Here is a 17304-nt window from a genome sequence, read left to right on the forward strand (position 1 = left end):
GATGAAGTTGCATCTAAAATCACATGTGCTTTAGTTTGTTAGTCAACACATCAAAATAAGTGTACTTAAAGCACAGCAAAAATTAAAACATTGATTTACAATGCACTTTAAAATAAAACTTTTAATTTTACAAAATTACTCAAATTGAAACAGTCACAAAAGTATATCGTTTTTTTTTATTTAATTAATATTATATTATTAATGAAATGCATTCTAGTGCACATTCAGTACAATTAAGCACACTTCTTTTCCACATGGGAATACTTTATTTTAAGTTAATTATGTTCCTCCAGATGCTGTGGAAGAATGTGAGAAGACAGACGACCTGTCTAATAGCTCTGTAGCCAACGGGAATCCTAACAAAGGTGCCAACTGTCTGAGTGAAGAGGAGGGTAGCAAACAGGCCTTCCTCTCACTGCAGACAGAGAACACATCCACCCAGAAGAGCTCCGTCCTGCAGGTCTTTAAAAAGGTGCAGTTATATTTTTCCAATCAAAGTATCAGAACGTCTTACAGCTTGTGGTCTGTTTTGAATCTTTAACAGCTTATTGTTATCATCCTCTCTCTCCGTCTCTAGATTTGGGTTATGGCATTTTGTGTGACGTTTGTATTCACTGTAACCCTGTCAGTTTTCCCGGCTGTTACCGTGGATGTGAAAACCGTCTATGGAGGATACTGGGGTATGGACTACACTCACTCACTCACACACACACACACACACACACACACACACACACACACACACACACACACACACACACACACACACACACACACACACACACACACACACACACACACACACACACACACACACACACACACACACACACACACACACACACACACACACACACACACACACACACACACGGTAATATATTGATATGTTCTTTATTTGTGAATTAGTGCTCTCAATTTATTGTTTTGCTTTAGTTCTATTGGTTATGTGTGTAAGACAAAAGGTCAAAAGGTAAAATAGGGTAAAAAAAACTGAAATTGCCAAGTTGATTATTCACAATACACTAATTTGCATACATTTCCAGAACAGAAATATTAAAATTGGATAAAGTCAGGTTCAAAATTACTGAATAAACCCCAATAAAACCCCACATCACAGAATTAAGAATTTGTTTTAATTAAATAGAAACAACGGAATGAATTGGGACAACATGGCCACAACGGTTGTGTGGACGAATTCTTATTTTGTGGCAACGATTTAACTAAAATGAGGGAAGGAATTCTTAATTTGTTGAAACGATTTATATATTTTTGTCTTCATGTCATCTCTGTAGAAAATACTGTCAACAGCCAGATAAACAAAACCGCTGTTTTTAGGAATAAAATGGTACATAAAAGCGGGTGAATTAAAAATGAACAAACCCCGCTGTAAAACCTTCAGGATATAGATGTTTGTAAATCTGCTGTAGTGGAGATTTGACTCTGTTCATAAACTCACAGCCTTTAAGGTATATATTGTAATTGAAATCTATAGACACAAATAGATAAAGTGTAATAAACACTTACATTTGTATTTTGCCACTAGATTGAAAGAAGACATGTTATGGGAACAAAATAGCCCAAAATCTTTCAATTGACCAGTCCATGAATTTAACCGTGGTTTTGCTTACAGTGTCTTTAATGCACAACATTGCAAAGGCAAACATTGCAAATAGCCTGATAAGGCTGGCTTGTGTACACAATTGTAGATCAGGTTCATACATGTGCATGTTGTCCCTATAGTTTTCCCTGACCAAACACTGACATTTCAAGTCACGTGATGCAATTTCTACATCTTGCCCCTCTAAATAATTATGCTAATGATTAACAAAGCAAGTGCATGTTCATCAAATTCAAAACCTTCCTCATGTTTGAGATAATGTCAGATAGGATCAGGCAAAGGCTAAAAATAGAGGTTGCTCAATCTCTATTAAATGTCAACAGTTTTCTTCTTAATGCTGCTTAATCGTCTTAACCTGATAAATGCCGCCATCTGGTGGATCTTTAAAGAAAAGCGCTCAAGTACTTTCAACAGCAAACAGCAGCGCTTTCAATTCAACATTAAAAGTGCTCCTTTGATCTCTGTTTTTAAATCTAGACTTAAAACAGTTTTTTTCATTGGCCTTCCCATTTTTGGGTGAACTAACCCTTTAACTTGGTGTTTAGTGTTTGTTTTCCTTTTATTTTTACCACATTTTAGTTGTTTTTGTACAGGACTGGTTGGTGTAATCTGAATTTAAATGTGCTTTATTTGAAATAACCCTCTGACTGAGCTTGGCTTCTCCGAAGTTTTTCTCTCTTTCTCCATTTCCTTCAACAATGGAGTTTGGGTTACTTCCCTCTTCCGCCTTTTGGCTTGCTTAGTTGAGGACACTTAAAGGAACACTCTTAAAGGAGTTTTACCTTTTTCAAATCCATTCAGCCGATCTCCGGGTCTGGCGGTAGCACTTTTAGCATAGCTTAGCATAGATCATTGAATCTGATTAGACCGTTAGCATCTCGCTCAAAAATGACCAAATATATTTTTCCTATTTAAAACTTGACTCTTCTGTAGTTACATTGTGAACTAAGAACGACGGAAAATGAAAAGTTGCGATTTTATAACTATACGCTCATTCCTGTATACAATGGGTGCAGCAGGCACAATGATATTACACAGCACCTAAGAATAGGATAACTTCCGTCAACATAACCAACGTGACAACCTTCTTCCACAGAGAGCGTGCTGGGGACTATTTTCAGGCGCTGTGTAATATCATTGCGCCTGCTGCACCCATGGTACGGCAGCAAAGTTCCTTGATTATTACGCAGGAATGAGAATATAGGTCCTAGCCATATAACTTTCTTTTCATTTTCATTTTTTCATTTTCCGTCTCTCTTAGTACACGATGTAACTACAGTATAGTTACATTTTAAATTGGAAAAATATTGAAAGTCTTTGGTCATTTTTTAGATAGATGCTAACGGTCTAATCAGATTCAATGGTCTATGCTAAGCTATGCTAAAAGTTCTACTGCCAGACCTGGAGATCGGCTGAAGGGATTCGAAACTGGTTAAACTCAACTGTTAAACTCTAGGGGAGTTGCAAAATGAGCCTATTTTCAAAAAAGTGGAGTGTTCCTTGAAAGGAATAGTTCACCCAAAAATGAAAATTATCCCGTAATTTACTCACCCTAAAGCCATCCTAGGTGTGTATGACTTTCTTCGTTCAGCCGAACACAATCAGAGTGATAGTAAACAATATCCTGGCTCTTCTAAGCTTTGTAATGCATTGAATAGATTTTTTGAAGCTCCAAAAAGCGCATTCATCCATCATAAAAGTAATAAATAAGACTCTAGTGGGCTAATAAATGCCTTCTCAGGTAAAGTGATGGTTTTTTTTGTAAGAAACATATCCATATTTAAAACTTTATAAACTATAATCACTGGCTTTCGGCAAAAAAATAAATAAAAAATAAATAAATAAATATATATATATATATATATATATACAAGTCATATACACCTAGGATGGCTTGAAGGGGAAAAATCATGGGGTAATTTTCTTCTTTGGGTGAACTATCCCTTTAATATTCGGCAAAATTGTTGACTTTCCTATTGGATGAGAACTAAATGAACAGGATTAGTGTTAATTTTGTCACCTATTTTTAATTTAGTCTTGGTCTTCTCTTTAGTCTTGTGCCAAATGTCCTTGTTTTAGTCATATTTAGTCATTCACATATCTTTTCTTGTTAGTCAAGTTTTAGTCGACTAAAAGTCTTGTCATTTTAGTCTAGTTTTAGTTAAAAGAAAACCCAATCTATTGTGTGGCAAAATAAGTTACATAAAATATATATAACCTGCATAATATATGTTCCACAACACCATAGCTAACTGGTCGATTTACAGTGTAGATGCCTAAAATCAGCATTAGCTTATGAGACGATGGGCACAAATATCGATTTCGATCTTGATTCAGTATGAATTCATATGTATATAGCCTACTGTACATATAAGGAAAAATAAGTTTGCCTTTTAGCACTATTTTAAACTTTTTGGGGGTTAAATTATATTTGCTTGCGTTCTTTACTATTCACTATTATTAACATTTAAAATTTCACATATAAGTAAGCAGTTATGATCTGCAATACTTTTTTGAGCAACGAGACTACATGTATATTGATTAAAGAGCCATACAGGCACCTGGTGGGTAATGGCATTACAAATGAAAATTATACATTTTCCAGCCACAAAATGACTCTAATTTGCCTCATTACTACACTAATTGTAATATAAATAATAAAAATATTAAGCCGTTCAAATGTATTGACACAGCGCTAGAAGTATTGAGCGCTCCGTGAACCACGCCACCGCAAGATGACAGGCTGGCAGCAACAGGAGTTTAACTCTTTCGAAATATTCAATATTCGAAAATCTCATGATGAAAAAGTAGAGACGATTGAAAAGACGAAAATGAAGAGAGATTTTATCAACATTTTAGTCTTGTCCTTTTTCGTCAACAATAATGCATGTTCATTTAGTCTTAGTCAGCGTTTTTTTGGACATTGGTGCAGTCTCATCATCGTCTCGTCTTAGTCATGGAAAAAAAGGTTGTTGACGAACATATTTAGTCTCGTCTCGTCTGACGAAATTAACACTAAACTGGATGACATCATTATTCCATAATTTATGAACTTTACACTGTTATTAAACCGAACTGAATCGACATGAGAAATATATGTTGTTCCTTCAACATAGGATCTCAAGGCCACAACACGCTGGTCTAAATACCATTTTTGAGCTTCGAACCTTCTGTAGTAATCAACATTGAATATTCGAAGCTTCGGTGGGAAGGGGCTGAAAATATTCTTCTCTCTAATAAAGGCAGGAACTTCGAGAAGCCTCACTCAGACAGGGCTTATGCTAAGAGAACGGACTGCATCAGTGATACAAAATACACAAGGTCTGTTACGTCCCAGTTTTGATATATTATAGTAGTAAAAATAATTTTGTCATTTAGAGAACAGATTAACTACAATTAAAATGTTAGGGAGTTTGACATTGTACTGTTTTGTTGTTGTGTTTTTCATTAAGAATTATAGGCTAATAAACCCACAATTCAAGCAACCTGTCCTCGAATTGGCAAACCGAAAGTAAACTGCGCACGGCCTCATTCGTTCACAGCCGCTCTGTGCACAAGCACTGCAATGTGACGGTGAGGGAACATTCCTCAGTCACATCCCTAACGGGTAAAAAGGCTAATACATTTTGATTCTATTATTCTATTTTCCACAATATCAAACAAACGCAGCTTAACCCAAAATGCAAGCTCAGGCATGCGCTTCTTCCATATAAGCTCATACAGTTGTGCACTCTAGACAGAGTATACTCTGTTGCAGGGAATTCTGAGAAGCAAATATATTTATTAAGTATAACGAGGCTGGGTTCCTATTCAACTGTCCATCCTATTAAAAACTGCGAGACTATAAAATAATTGTTAAAAAAAGAGTATTGTATTTCACCATGTTTTATAGTGTAAACGTATGCAAGCGCGAATGAGAAGCATTTCGAGGGGGATGCCATGTGTGCGTAAAGAAAAGAAAAACAAACAAACGAATATTCGAATCCCAAACTTGAAAATCGAATACCAACCCATTGAACGAATATTCGAATATTTGAATATTCTGGTCCAGCCCTAGTACCTACACACTTGCACAATGTCTCACTGTTACAGATTCATACATATAAGGATGTACATCATATTATTTTGTCTCTAATATGAGACTGTATGTGTCTAGCATGTTTACATTTTGCTAACATGTTTTTAGCATGATTTAACACATTGCTGGTATGCTTAAGCATGTTTTAACATGTTGCTAGTAGAGCTGCATGATTAATCGTTAAAAGATTGCAGATTCAAACACCCCCTATACATAGGGTGACCACCATCAAACAAACCAAATGTGGGACGATTACTAAGTTTGTGTGGGACATGTTACCAACATTAAAGCATAACCTGAAACGGTTATATAATGTCTATCTAACTTAATAAAAACATTTGTATTCTACCTTTCAGCTGATAAAAATACTTTGTTCTGTAGTCCCTTCCAGAAAACACCATTGCAATGGAACATAACATGTCTTTATTTTGCATTTTGTCATTTAAATTCAACATCACTGAACCCAAAGGCAGCAGGCATCATGTAGATAACTATTTTTAAACAGTTCTGACCAAGTAAAATCCAACAAAATAAATAATGAACAAATAAAATATAAAACAACATGAAATTAGTTAATTGACAATCTGCTTTTACATAGACTGCAAAACACTCTTTCAGTATCCTCTAATGGCCTCACCTAGATATATGTCCTAGCTCAGTCTTTACTAAAAGAAAATGTTCTCTCTTTTTTTGCTTGTAAAATTTTAATTTACCGAATTATCCATTTGTTCTCTGACAGGGAACACATTGAATGAATGACCACTCCACATTTTGATTGACAGCCGTCACAACCCACTAGTGACCATGTTTGCTCCTTTCTTTTCAACCACTGGATAGGATTTAAAAACAGCTGTTGTATTTGTGTAAGGCGGGATGTTACTATTAGGTACGAAGCTATTAAATATAGGTGAAAATGTATGCCGCAAAAAGAAAAAATTAAGTGCTTCCTTAAAAAAGCTAAATAATGCATGCATGTTTTCTTAATATGATCATTAAAAACCAACAGACTAATGAAAATGCGGGACATTTTCTCAATATGCGATGTGCGGGACAAGGGGTGAAAATGCTGTGCGGTACAACGCAAAGCGGGACGGGTGGTCACCCTACCTATACACTGTAAAAATTATTTCTCAAGGTTGTAAATCAAACAACGATTATTGCTAAACATTTTACAAACAAATATTATTTCAGTCTTTGCACTTCAAAATGTCATGTTTAATTCAACGTGTTACTTAGAATTTGCTTGTAAATTTCACAAAAAAATACAAAGAAATGGTGAGTGAAAATTATTTCTACACCATTTTTTTAAATTTATATTTAGCTATATAGCCAAGTAAAAGTGACTTAAATAAAATGTACTTACATACTTGCACAATGTCTCACTGTACATCATATTTTTTGTCTCTCTCCCTCTTTCTCTTAGAACGATTCTTCATTCCTGTTGTTTGTTTTCTCATCTTTAACGTAATGGACTTTATTGGCAGAACTTCCACGTTAAAGTTTAAGTGGGTGAGTGAATTATTTTATTGTTTAATTCTTCCCTTAATTCATCTTTTGTAAAAATTGTAGTAACTTTTCTTTTTCTGTCAAGAAATTGATTTGTTGGGTCGTTTTTGAAGTCTATAAAAGTGCATATATCCATCATATAACTGCTACACACTGCTCTGTGGGGTTAATAAAGGGCTTCTGAAGCGAACCGATGCATTTGTGTAAGAAAAATATAAATATTTTAAAACTTTTATAAAGTAAAATTTCTAGTTTCCGGCGAACAGTCTTCTGTATTTAACTTACGGAAAAAGTGTAGTGCCTCTCGAAGCTCTAAATACTTACGCTACGTCTGACAACATTGCAAACCAGTTACGCTCGTCAGATGTAGCGTAAGCATTTTGAACTGCGCAAGGCGTTACACTTTTTCCATAAGTTGAATACAGAAGACGGTCCGCCGGAAGCTAAAAATGTTACTTTATAAAGTTTTAAATATTGATATTTTTTTTACACAAATGCATCACTTCGCTTCAGAAGGCCTTTATTAACCCCCCGGAGCTGTGTGGAGCAATTATATTATAGATATATGCACTTCCATGGACTTCAAAAATAACCCTACAATTCACTGCCATTATAAAGCTTGGAAGAGCCAGGACATTTTTAATATTAACACTGATTGTTTTCGTCTGAAAGAAGAATGTCATATACACCTAGGACTATAATTTTCATTTTTGGGTGAACTAACCCTTTAAAGCTCTAGGAGGAGATACTGTTTAAAATTAGGTTCAGAAGAAGAAAAAGCTTAAAGTAGATCAGTATGTTATTATCAAAATAATTAGAAAATGTTGAAATGTACTTTTACCTAACATACATTTTTTTTTTTAGAAGTATTGTTCATTGTTAGTTCATGTGAACTAATGTGGAAACCTATGCTAACAAATGAAACCTTATTGTTACGTCTTGCTGAACGTTCTATTCATCAGAGGAAACGTTTTTTGGTTTTCACAAAAATCCATATATTTTACATTCACTTTGTTTATTTTCACAATCAATGTTATTATTTTATTTTTGTTGTGATTTAAACGAGACCAAAAGGATAAACAGGCGTTCAAGACAGTCCGTATGAAAACCTTTTATATTGTGATGAAATGTTCTGCGTGGTGGAGCCTTATTATTTTATACTTTAAAAAACATGAAACGATTCTTCTTTATGTTCTGTGTCTCCTGCAGCCCCCTAAAGAGAGTCGTTGGTTCCCAGCGCTGGTCGTGTCTCGTCTGATCTTCGTGCCACTACTCATGATGTGTAACGTGCAGGAGAGAAATCTGCCTGTGTTTTTCTCAAATGACGCAGTATTTGCCGTAATCATGCTGTTTTTCTCCGGGTCCAGCGGATACTGTGTGTGTCTGTCCATGACATATGCGCCACAGTGAGTACATGCATTTCAACTCAAAATATGTACAAATACATTAATATTGTTAAATATTATTACAGTTTAAAATAACATATATTTCCCATATATTTTAAATTGTTTATTACTATGAATATCAAAACGACGTTGAGGGCGGATAACCAATAGCCGTGGCTTTGGGAGTGGTCTCGTAGGGCAGCGTAGCAAGTGCATTCTGGGAGTTGTTGTCTTTCATCCACGTGAGACAAATACATTTTCTGTCCTTTCTCAGTCTAGAAGGCACCAAATTCAAATATAATTTCACATTTCTACTACGTAAATGACCCAGTTTAAATACACATTAATCTTCCCAGCGCTGAAGTGCCCCTTTTTTCAGTGACAAACTACTACTATATATATATAATGTTGAATATAATGTATTGTAATGCAATGGGGGAATATGTGTGTTAAATATAATAATAATATAATAACAATAATATTATTTAAATAATAAAAAAGCTGTGATAAATATCATACCGTGAGGTTAGTATCGAGAAAGTATCGTATCGTGACAGGAGTGTATCGTTACACCCCTAGTGTTTACATGAATGCTTAATAATGTAATGAGTTGACGTCTGTGTTTATGTCACAAGCTTTAAATCGGTTTGTGCTATGATGTTATCTGGCTATCACCAGACCAAGCTCAATCTTTTAAGATTGAACATTGGTCTGCAGATGTTTTATACCATCATCACTGTGCTTGTCAGAGCTGATTTCCCAGTACATTCAGCATCTGGCTCATATTCACCATCTCAAACATATTCTCAAAACCTATCATTTTCAACATCTTCAAAATCAATATTTTGATCACTAACAGCGTCTTCACCAGATCCACCATCAAGTGACAGTGACACTAATATTTGATTGTGTTCAGTACTTGCTCTGCAATAAATCACTGAGCCATTTCAGGTTTTGCAGATTATGCTTATTATTGTTTCTTGTTCAGTCTGTTGTAACTATGATTGAAACGTCACTTCATTATTGTGTATCAGACATTGCCACCTTTTGGAATAAAGGTGAATTGCACTTATTCCGTCATTAAAGTCCCAGTGAACCGGAAGTTGCAACTGATTTTATTTCAGTGCTGTGACGCATTTCCAAGTGAAACGGAATATTGAATAGAGGGCAGGGTTTCACTTCAGCGCTCCTCCTCTCCATCTCACGCTCATAGCAGACTAATGGTTGGAGGGGAGTGGTTCAGGATATTCAAACCCAAGCTGTCAAACTGCCGTCATCAGAAAGGGAACGCAATTCCAGACCGGAAGTTATTTTTCAGATTTTGATTTAAGATTACCACGGCAAACAATTTTTTTTTCTGTGTATTAACTTTAATACACATTAATTGTTCACCCTAAGACCTGTAATGTGTGCTAACAAAGTAAATAAGATTGATTTTGATTTCATGAGGACTTTTAAAGATGCAATTATTATTGTGCAGAAAAAAAATATACACCTCAGGTCATTAGCGACCAGTGTTGGGCACGTTACTTTAAAAAAGTAATTAGTTATAGTTACTAGTTACTTCTTACAAATAGTAACTGAGTTAGTAACTGAGTTACATCATTATAAAAGTAACTAATTACCAGGGAAAGTAATTACTGCGTTACTTTTTTTTTTTTTTCAAATGTTCAAATATGTCAAATAACTTGGATGCCCCCAATATTAGATATGTTAAATGAATGAATTGGACACTAAATAGAATAAATTATTATTATAAAACATTGTACATTAATGTACTCTATTGTAATGTTGCTGTGGGACAATGTAAGAGACACCTATCAAATTCAATGCATTATTGTAAATATTATCAGTAGGCCTACTATAGTGTAAATATTGTGTAAATATTATCAGTATTATACTTTCCTTTGGTAGTGGAGCTCACGTTATCACCTGGGTTTTTAGCCACTAATTTTGTGGCATATGATGATGTGAGGCGCTTCAGAATCACTTGCCACCGGCGTGGAGAGACTCTTTCTTCCAGGCCATAAGTTGCATGTTACATAAATATTCTTACCTTTCACCTCAACGAGGGAAAAGTAGCGCTTATACTTCCAGTTTGCGAAAGCTACCTTTGAAGTCGTTGGACCATCGCTGAATGTGCATATGCGTGTGCGTCATTAGTGTGTGTGTGTGTGTGTGTGTGTGTGTGTGTGTGTGAACCATAGACCGTGAAAAAAATAGGTGTGAACTCAACCTATCAACTTCAACCTTGTCTCCCACCCACCAATCATCATCATCAGTTATGTGCACCACCGCACCCACCCCCAACACGCATGGCTGGTGCGCGCGCACACACACACACACACACACGTTGCAGGTCCGACTGACAGAGAGCCTGTTCGGATGAAAAGCGCTTCAGTGAGCTCAATTATAGTAACGCGACTAACGCCGCTTTTTTTCCCCCTCAGTAACGCTAACGGCGTTGTAACGGGAGGAACAGTAATTCGTTTGATTACTCGTTACTGAAAAAAATAATTCCGTTAGTAACGCCGTTTATCTGTAAAAGGGGTGCACCGATCCGACTTTTTCAGTCCCGATACCGATACCGATGCCTGGGCTTTGTGTATCTGTCGATACCCGATACCGATCCGATACTATTGTTGAATTAATAATAAACTGTATATCTTCCACCTTATACCTTCCTTGAAGAGACTAAAGGCACCAGACTTTACTAACTAAACATAACTAAGACAAAATAACAGATGAATGTAAAGTGTTGAATTCTTATTTATTTAAAAAACAATTGTGCTTTCAAATCTAAAATAGAATGTAATCAAACTTCTTTAAATAAATAAAATGTAGCAGTGGAAACAAAAAACAGTCAAACATGCAATAGTAATCTGACAGTTACCAAACATTTTTTACACTACAGATCATTGTTTTGGTATATAATCATATCAATATTAAAAAGTAGCATTACAAATTAACAAATAGTCTTAATTTTCTGCCATATGCAATTTAATAAAAATGATCAGCTAGCTAATAACAACTTTGTTCTGGTTTCACCTCACTCCTGTCTAAATGATTGTAGGCTAGGCCTATTTATTTTACTACACATTGTCAACAGAAATAAGCTGAAATACTGTCGATAATTAAAAATAATTCTTACTACCCACTCTTGCTTAATTGGGTAAGCACTTGTGTTCTCATTTCAGATGCGTTCTGAGTAAATTAATAAACTGATTCATGAGTTCAGTGTTGGACAGATCAGTTGTTCTAACCAGTCGTTAAAATGATTCGGTTCAAATGAGTCATCAGGTCACGAATCGGACATTAGCAGACACGTTGTGTGCGAATCCCGTCTGTAAGAACATCGCGAAAGATGTCAACACAAAGAAAACACTTCATAACTGAATAAAATTTGTCTCCCGTTTATTGAAAGTATGCTTTATGTCAGCTGGTAAGAGAAGAGGCAATGTTTTTTGAGCGCAATTCACAACCAGCGATATTTCAAGGACAAATTTGTCCGAATGTGTCACGTGCAACATGGTTTCGGTCTTCCGACCTTTTGATTTGGATTAATATGTGAAATATGAGAGAGCTAACGCTGATTATTTTGAAGACCCAGAGAGTGTGCGCGGGGGAGGAATTCTCTGATCGGTCTCTCTGTCACTCAGTCACAAGCGCAGCATCTGTTCTACATCGCTCGTAAATCACAATAACTCATCAAATTAGGCTTTGGTGGCCGTCAAAAAATGTTCAATGCAGGAAAAACCCTGACTTTGCAGTAATACCACCTCCCCTCGAAACATTTAAGTTACTTTGCAGACATTGCGAACTAGTTCGCGTGGCAAGCGTGAAATATCTCCTCCACACAGCCGAGTCTCTTCTAGCATGCGACACACGTGAAGCTGACGAATGACGTCGGTTCTGCTGCGACGGAAAAAAACACCTGGATCGGCTTGTGGATCTGTTCATTTTTCCGATCCCCGATCCAGCTATTTTGTCAGTATCGCGGCCGATATCCGATCCTAATATCGGATCGGTGCACCCCTAATCTGTAACGCCGTTATTCCCATCACTGTTAGCGACCCTATACAATTTTTTACAAAAAATCTATTGAAAAACAGGCATTCTTTTATAACTTTATTATTTTTTCCTTGTTATATTGTTTATAATGAATTGATTGAGGAATACTATAAAGGTTGTCTAACTTAAAAAAAAAAAAAATGAAATGAGGAGGTAGTGAATGACGTCCCGGGTCGCTAAAGACCCAAGGGATGCATTTAGGGGTTAATAAAATATAGACTATTCATTACTATAGCCTATATTTTATTAATTAATTGTATTAATATAGTATTAATATAATTACAAAAGTTATTCTGTCTAGCACAGCGAGTGAATTTTCTCGTTGTCTTTTGTTTGATTAACGTTATCATAGATACGGCATCAGGAAAATCTGTGTGTAGCATATGTGTGTGTGTGTGCAGAGCACAAAAGTTTTTTGAGATTGAATGGTTTAAAATCACATTAAAATGCGCGTACAGGAACTGATAAGCGGAACCGTAATGCACGTTTCTTATCGAATCACCGGTTATGGGAAATTTGGAACCGGTTCTCTATTTACAAATTACTTGTAAATAATCTAAAATTCTCCTTTCTGATTCATTCTGATTGATGTGGTTTCATGTGACTTTTTTTTTATTCTGACTATGCTACTATTACTAGGGTCCATGTAAACGCAGCTATTGATAGTTGTTGCTACACCTTGACATTTTTTCCTTCTTTCTCTCCATGAGGCTTGTGGAGCCAAAAGATGCGGAGACAGCCGGCGCATTGATGACATTTTTTCTGTCGCTGGGTTTGTCGTTGGGAGCAGCTTTCTCGTTCCCTCTGCGGCTCCTGGTCTGACACTCACAACTACTCTCTCTAAACCTGACCACTCTCAGGGCATCTGCGCTAATGCTTGTGCGTCAGTCTGTTCACACACAGTGGACAAATTCAAAATGGAAGCACTGAAACTCAGTTTTATTTGGCAGCTTAAGACAAATGCTGACGTGAAGGGAACAAACCGTACAGTCAGTTTAAAGGGACAACCCGAAATATAATTTTTCTAGGATTTCTCCATAACAAAATTCAGCATGATACGCTAACCATAGTTTTCATCAGAAACCGCTTGGGCTGGGTGATAATATAATACTACTTTTTTGGTTTCAGTGAATCAGTTCAGTTTTATTTGAATGAATTGGAAGATCTGATTCAGCAATTTGTTAAATATATAAAAGTAAAATATGTTGGTCAAACATACCCCTTCATGGGTGAATATTGCTGATGTTTTGTTATATTGGTGCATATGAAATGAGTTTATATGCAAAAGTATTACATTAACAAATGTTTTTTGGGGTGGAAAATCCAGTATTATTTTAAATCTTGAACTGAGACATGATATATACTGTATATTAAATATCAGGACACCAGGACCAACAAACAAAGGATGATGATCAGAAGCATGTCCAAACTGACAAAATTACAGTGATCACTAAATATTGTTCTTTTTTAGCTATTGCCCAGCCCTAGTTACTAGTATTAATGTTACTAGTGTTAAAGGGATATATAGGATGATGTTCACTTCTTTCAGAATCATCCGTCATTTAACGGCAGCTGTTGTTATAGGAAACTGTTATCATCATGGCCAATGGATTATACAACAAAGAATTTTCTTTCTTTGAATTCATTAATTAATTTTGTTTTGAATGTGGTTTAAGGGAAAAAAAGTACATTTCAGGGATTACTAGTTTTGAAGGGGGCATATGTGTCCAAAAGTCTGAGACCTCTTTTAAAATCTGATTTTAAACTTTGTATTGCATAAATATAAGCAAAAGAAAACGGTACAACTGATGTAAAGGTCAGATTTTCTTCATTTAAAGCACTCAACATGCTCTTTGCCCATGTCATAACATGGATCATTAGGTTTTACTTAAGCTTACTGCACTATGGTGCATTTAAACCTGTTGTTTGTTTTTTTTAAAGCATTTTTTTTTTCGAAAGCATTTTTTTTTCACTCGAATTTCACGTTAGAATTTGCGTTTGCGTTTGTACTGTAATGCATGTAACATCAACCCTGTAACCTGTTCAAACATGCATATTCAATGCAAACATTTTCCTGCAGGTGGTTTATGGTCCTGCAGGTGAGACATGAGAATAAAACTGAAAGCATTTCAGATCATTCTGTTTGCTTTCCACCGCCAGTTTAAAAACATCTGGTCTAACCAGAGACCCACAGAACATTTCAGAGAAAATTATGTCAAAATAAAAGGCTATTGTTTATCCAATTTGACGGTCTGCTATGGAAAGACTGCTGGGAAATGAGGAAAATAATGTTGTTGTTTTTTATTCTATTGACAGAACTAACTAATAGTGGATAGAAAATAATTTGCTTAATACAACATTATATAAAGTATATACAAAATATATATTATTGTAATTGTATAGATATATTTGCACTTTTTTTGGCTTGTGTAATGACTATAAAAGCCAATTATTTAATTTGTCTTTACATAATTATTGGTAACACTTTAAAATAAGGTCTCATTTGTTAATGCATGAACTAACCATGAACAATATCTTTTTACAGCCTTTATTAATCTTTGTTCATGTTAGTTAATAAAAATGTTCACGTTAGGGTAACACTTCACTTATAAGTTATTAGCTAATGATGAACTAATCATTTATAAAACATGACTATACATTCCTAAATTATTCTTAAGTGATATGCTAACATTTTATGAATGTTTTGTTAAAGGGATAGTTCACCCAAAAATTTAAATTATCATATTTTAAAGATCAAGTCATCCTAGGTGTGTATGACGTTCTTCTTTCAGAATGTCCTGGCATTTCCAAGCTTTATAATGGCAGATTATACCAAAAACCAAAAAAGTGTATCCATCCATTATAAAAGTAATACACATGGCTCCGGTGGTTAATAAATGCCTTCTGAAGCGAAGTGTTTGTGTAAGAGAAATATCCATATTTCACATGTTATAAAGTAAAATATCTACAGTAGCTTCCACCAGATCGCCTTCCATATTCAACTTATGGAAAAAACATAACTGACACAACGTATGATGTAGGACGTAGCGTAAGCATAATGAACTGCAAGAGGCGTTGCACTTTCTTCATAAGTTGAATACGGAAGGCTGTCCACCGGAAGCTAGATATTTTACTTTATTGTATTTTTCTTCCAAAAACGCATCGCTTCGCTTCAGAAGGCCTTTATTAACCCCCTGTCCAAATGACCCAAGGGAAGGACGTTAACAAATGAAACCTTATTGTAAAGTGTTCCCAAATTAAATTTATTGGGCTCCTTGGCATCTAAACGTTTAAAAACTCCTAGTTAGACCACATCAAAAAGCTTCTAGTAAAATGTAAGGCGATCTCCATGTACACTTTTCTATGAGTAAAACCGTCCAGTAAAGTTCATGTTTATGCTCTAATAACTTGGACCTAAAAAGACAGATCTCATCCTCTCGTATGTGAATCTGCGCTCAGCAACACTGCCTTAGATAGACGTAACAAGATTTTGTTAAGTCGTAAACTTACTCTCGTGCATATGGAATGTCAAGTTATGTGAAAGGGAAAAAAGTCATGTTAAAGTTTCTGTATGCTATGCTGGAATGTACAAAGTGCCATGTGAATGTGAGTAGTGTATGTTTTTATAAAACCAACAAATGTTGAAATGTTACAAAGACAATGGTTTAATTTTGTAATTGGTGTAGTTACAGTGTTGATTAGTTGTACTTTTTATCGAATAACCTTATTACATGATTTCACATTTGAATTCCTCCAAGAACACAAGATTCATTAACAGTGTTGAAAGCAACTTGCAGTTCAAGGTAGAATCAAACAATCGTAATGTCATTGCATTAATCCTGACAACCACAATCAAACCACATTTGAACAGCCAGCAAAGTGAATGTAAACTTGGTCCTGTTTGTCTTTTGTAGAATTAAGATTTCATGAAGGAAAAAGCATTTAAGAACAAATATTCTTGAAGTAAATGTCCAATGTGTTTTATTTTGTTTACATGTTTCCGTTTATAAGCTGATATATTTTTTAATTATTGGTCATTCGTTTTCAAAAAGTTGTGTAGTGAATTTTTTTTTATTTCACAAATGCAAAGATACAAAAAAATTAAACTCTTATTTGTGTGCTGAAGGTCACTTTTATTCATGTGTTTATAGTGAAATCCAATACTGTATGGGAACAAAATGACAATATACCAAAATATATAACAGTAGTTTGTTCTACATCCAGCAGCAAAAATCTCAGGTGAAGGCAAAACTCCAGAAATGTCACTGACTGACCCCCCCCCCCCCCCCAATAAAGCTTCATTAATACACACACACACTGCTTCTACCTGCTGTCTGTTTTGTCTATGTAAGGTTGTTTTTTAAGAAACACAGATGGTTACTCAAATATTTGAATGTATTATCATGATCAATTCAGTCAGAGCGTGTGCGTGCACAAATATTACCACCACACATTCAGGACTGTCATCTTACATATTTTTCATTTTATAATTTTTCTTACAGTGGTGTGTAAAATCCAACATTTTGAGATCCTTTGACCATAAGAAGCTCTGTGTATTTTTTTTACTCATACTGAAAGACTTTATTCTTGGACAGATTTCGCCATTGATAGACTATAGATGTCGTCATTCTATTCTGTACAAA

At 35.3% G+C, this 17304-nt stretch overlaps 1 protein-coding gene across 2 annotated transcripts in view; it reads left to right on the top strand.

Annotated features, from left to right (window-relative positions):
- Positions 1-16314, top strand: part of LOC307122622 (equilibrative nucleoside transporter 2) — a 35896-nt gene extending 19582 nt beyond the window's left edge. Inside the window, exons 9-13 of one of the 2 annotated variants that reach the window (XM_079810732.1) lie at positions 294-472; positions 578-680; positions 7123-7208; positions 8415-8611; positions 13372-16314. In XM_079810732.1, coding sequence (XP_079666858.1) covers positions 294-472; positions 578-680; positions 7123-7208; positions 8415-8611; positions 13372-13483 — 677 coding nt within the window. In that variant the 3' untranslated portion in view covers positions 13484-16314. The remainder of the gene's footprint in view (positions 1-293; positions 473-577; positions 681-7122; positions 7209-8414; positions 8612-13371) is intronic. The other variant, XM_079810733.1, reaches the window with a different exon arrangement.
- The last annotated feature ends 990 nt before the right edge of the window (positions 16315-17304 follow it).

This window comes from Gobio gobio (assembly GCF_949357685.1).
Source record: "Gobio gobio genome assembly, chromosome: 2".
NCBI classification, from domain to species: Eukaryota; Metazoa; Chordata; class Actinopteri; order Cypriniformes; family Gobionidae; genus Gobio; species Gobio gobio.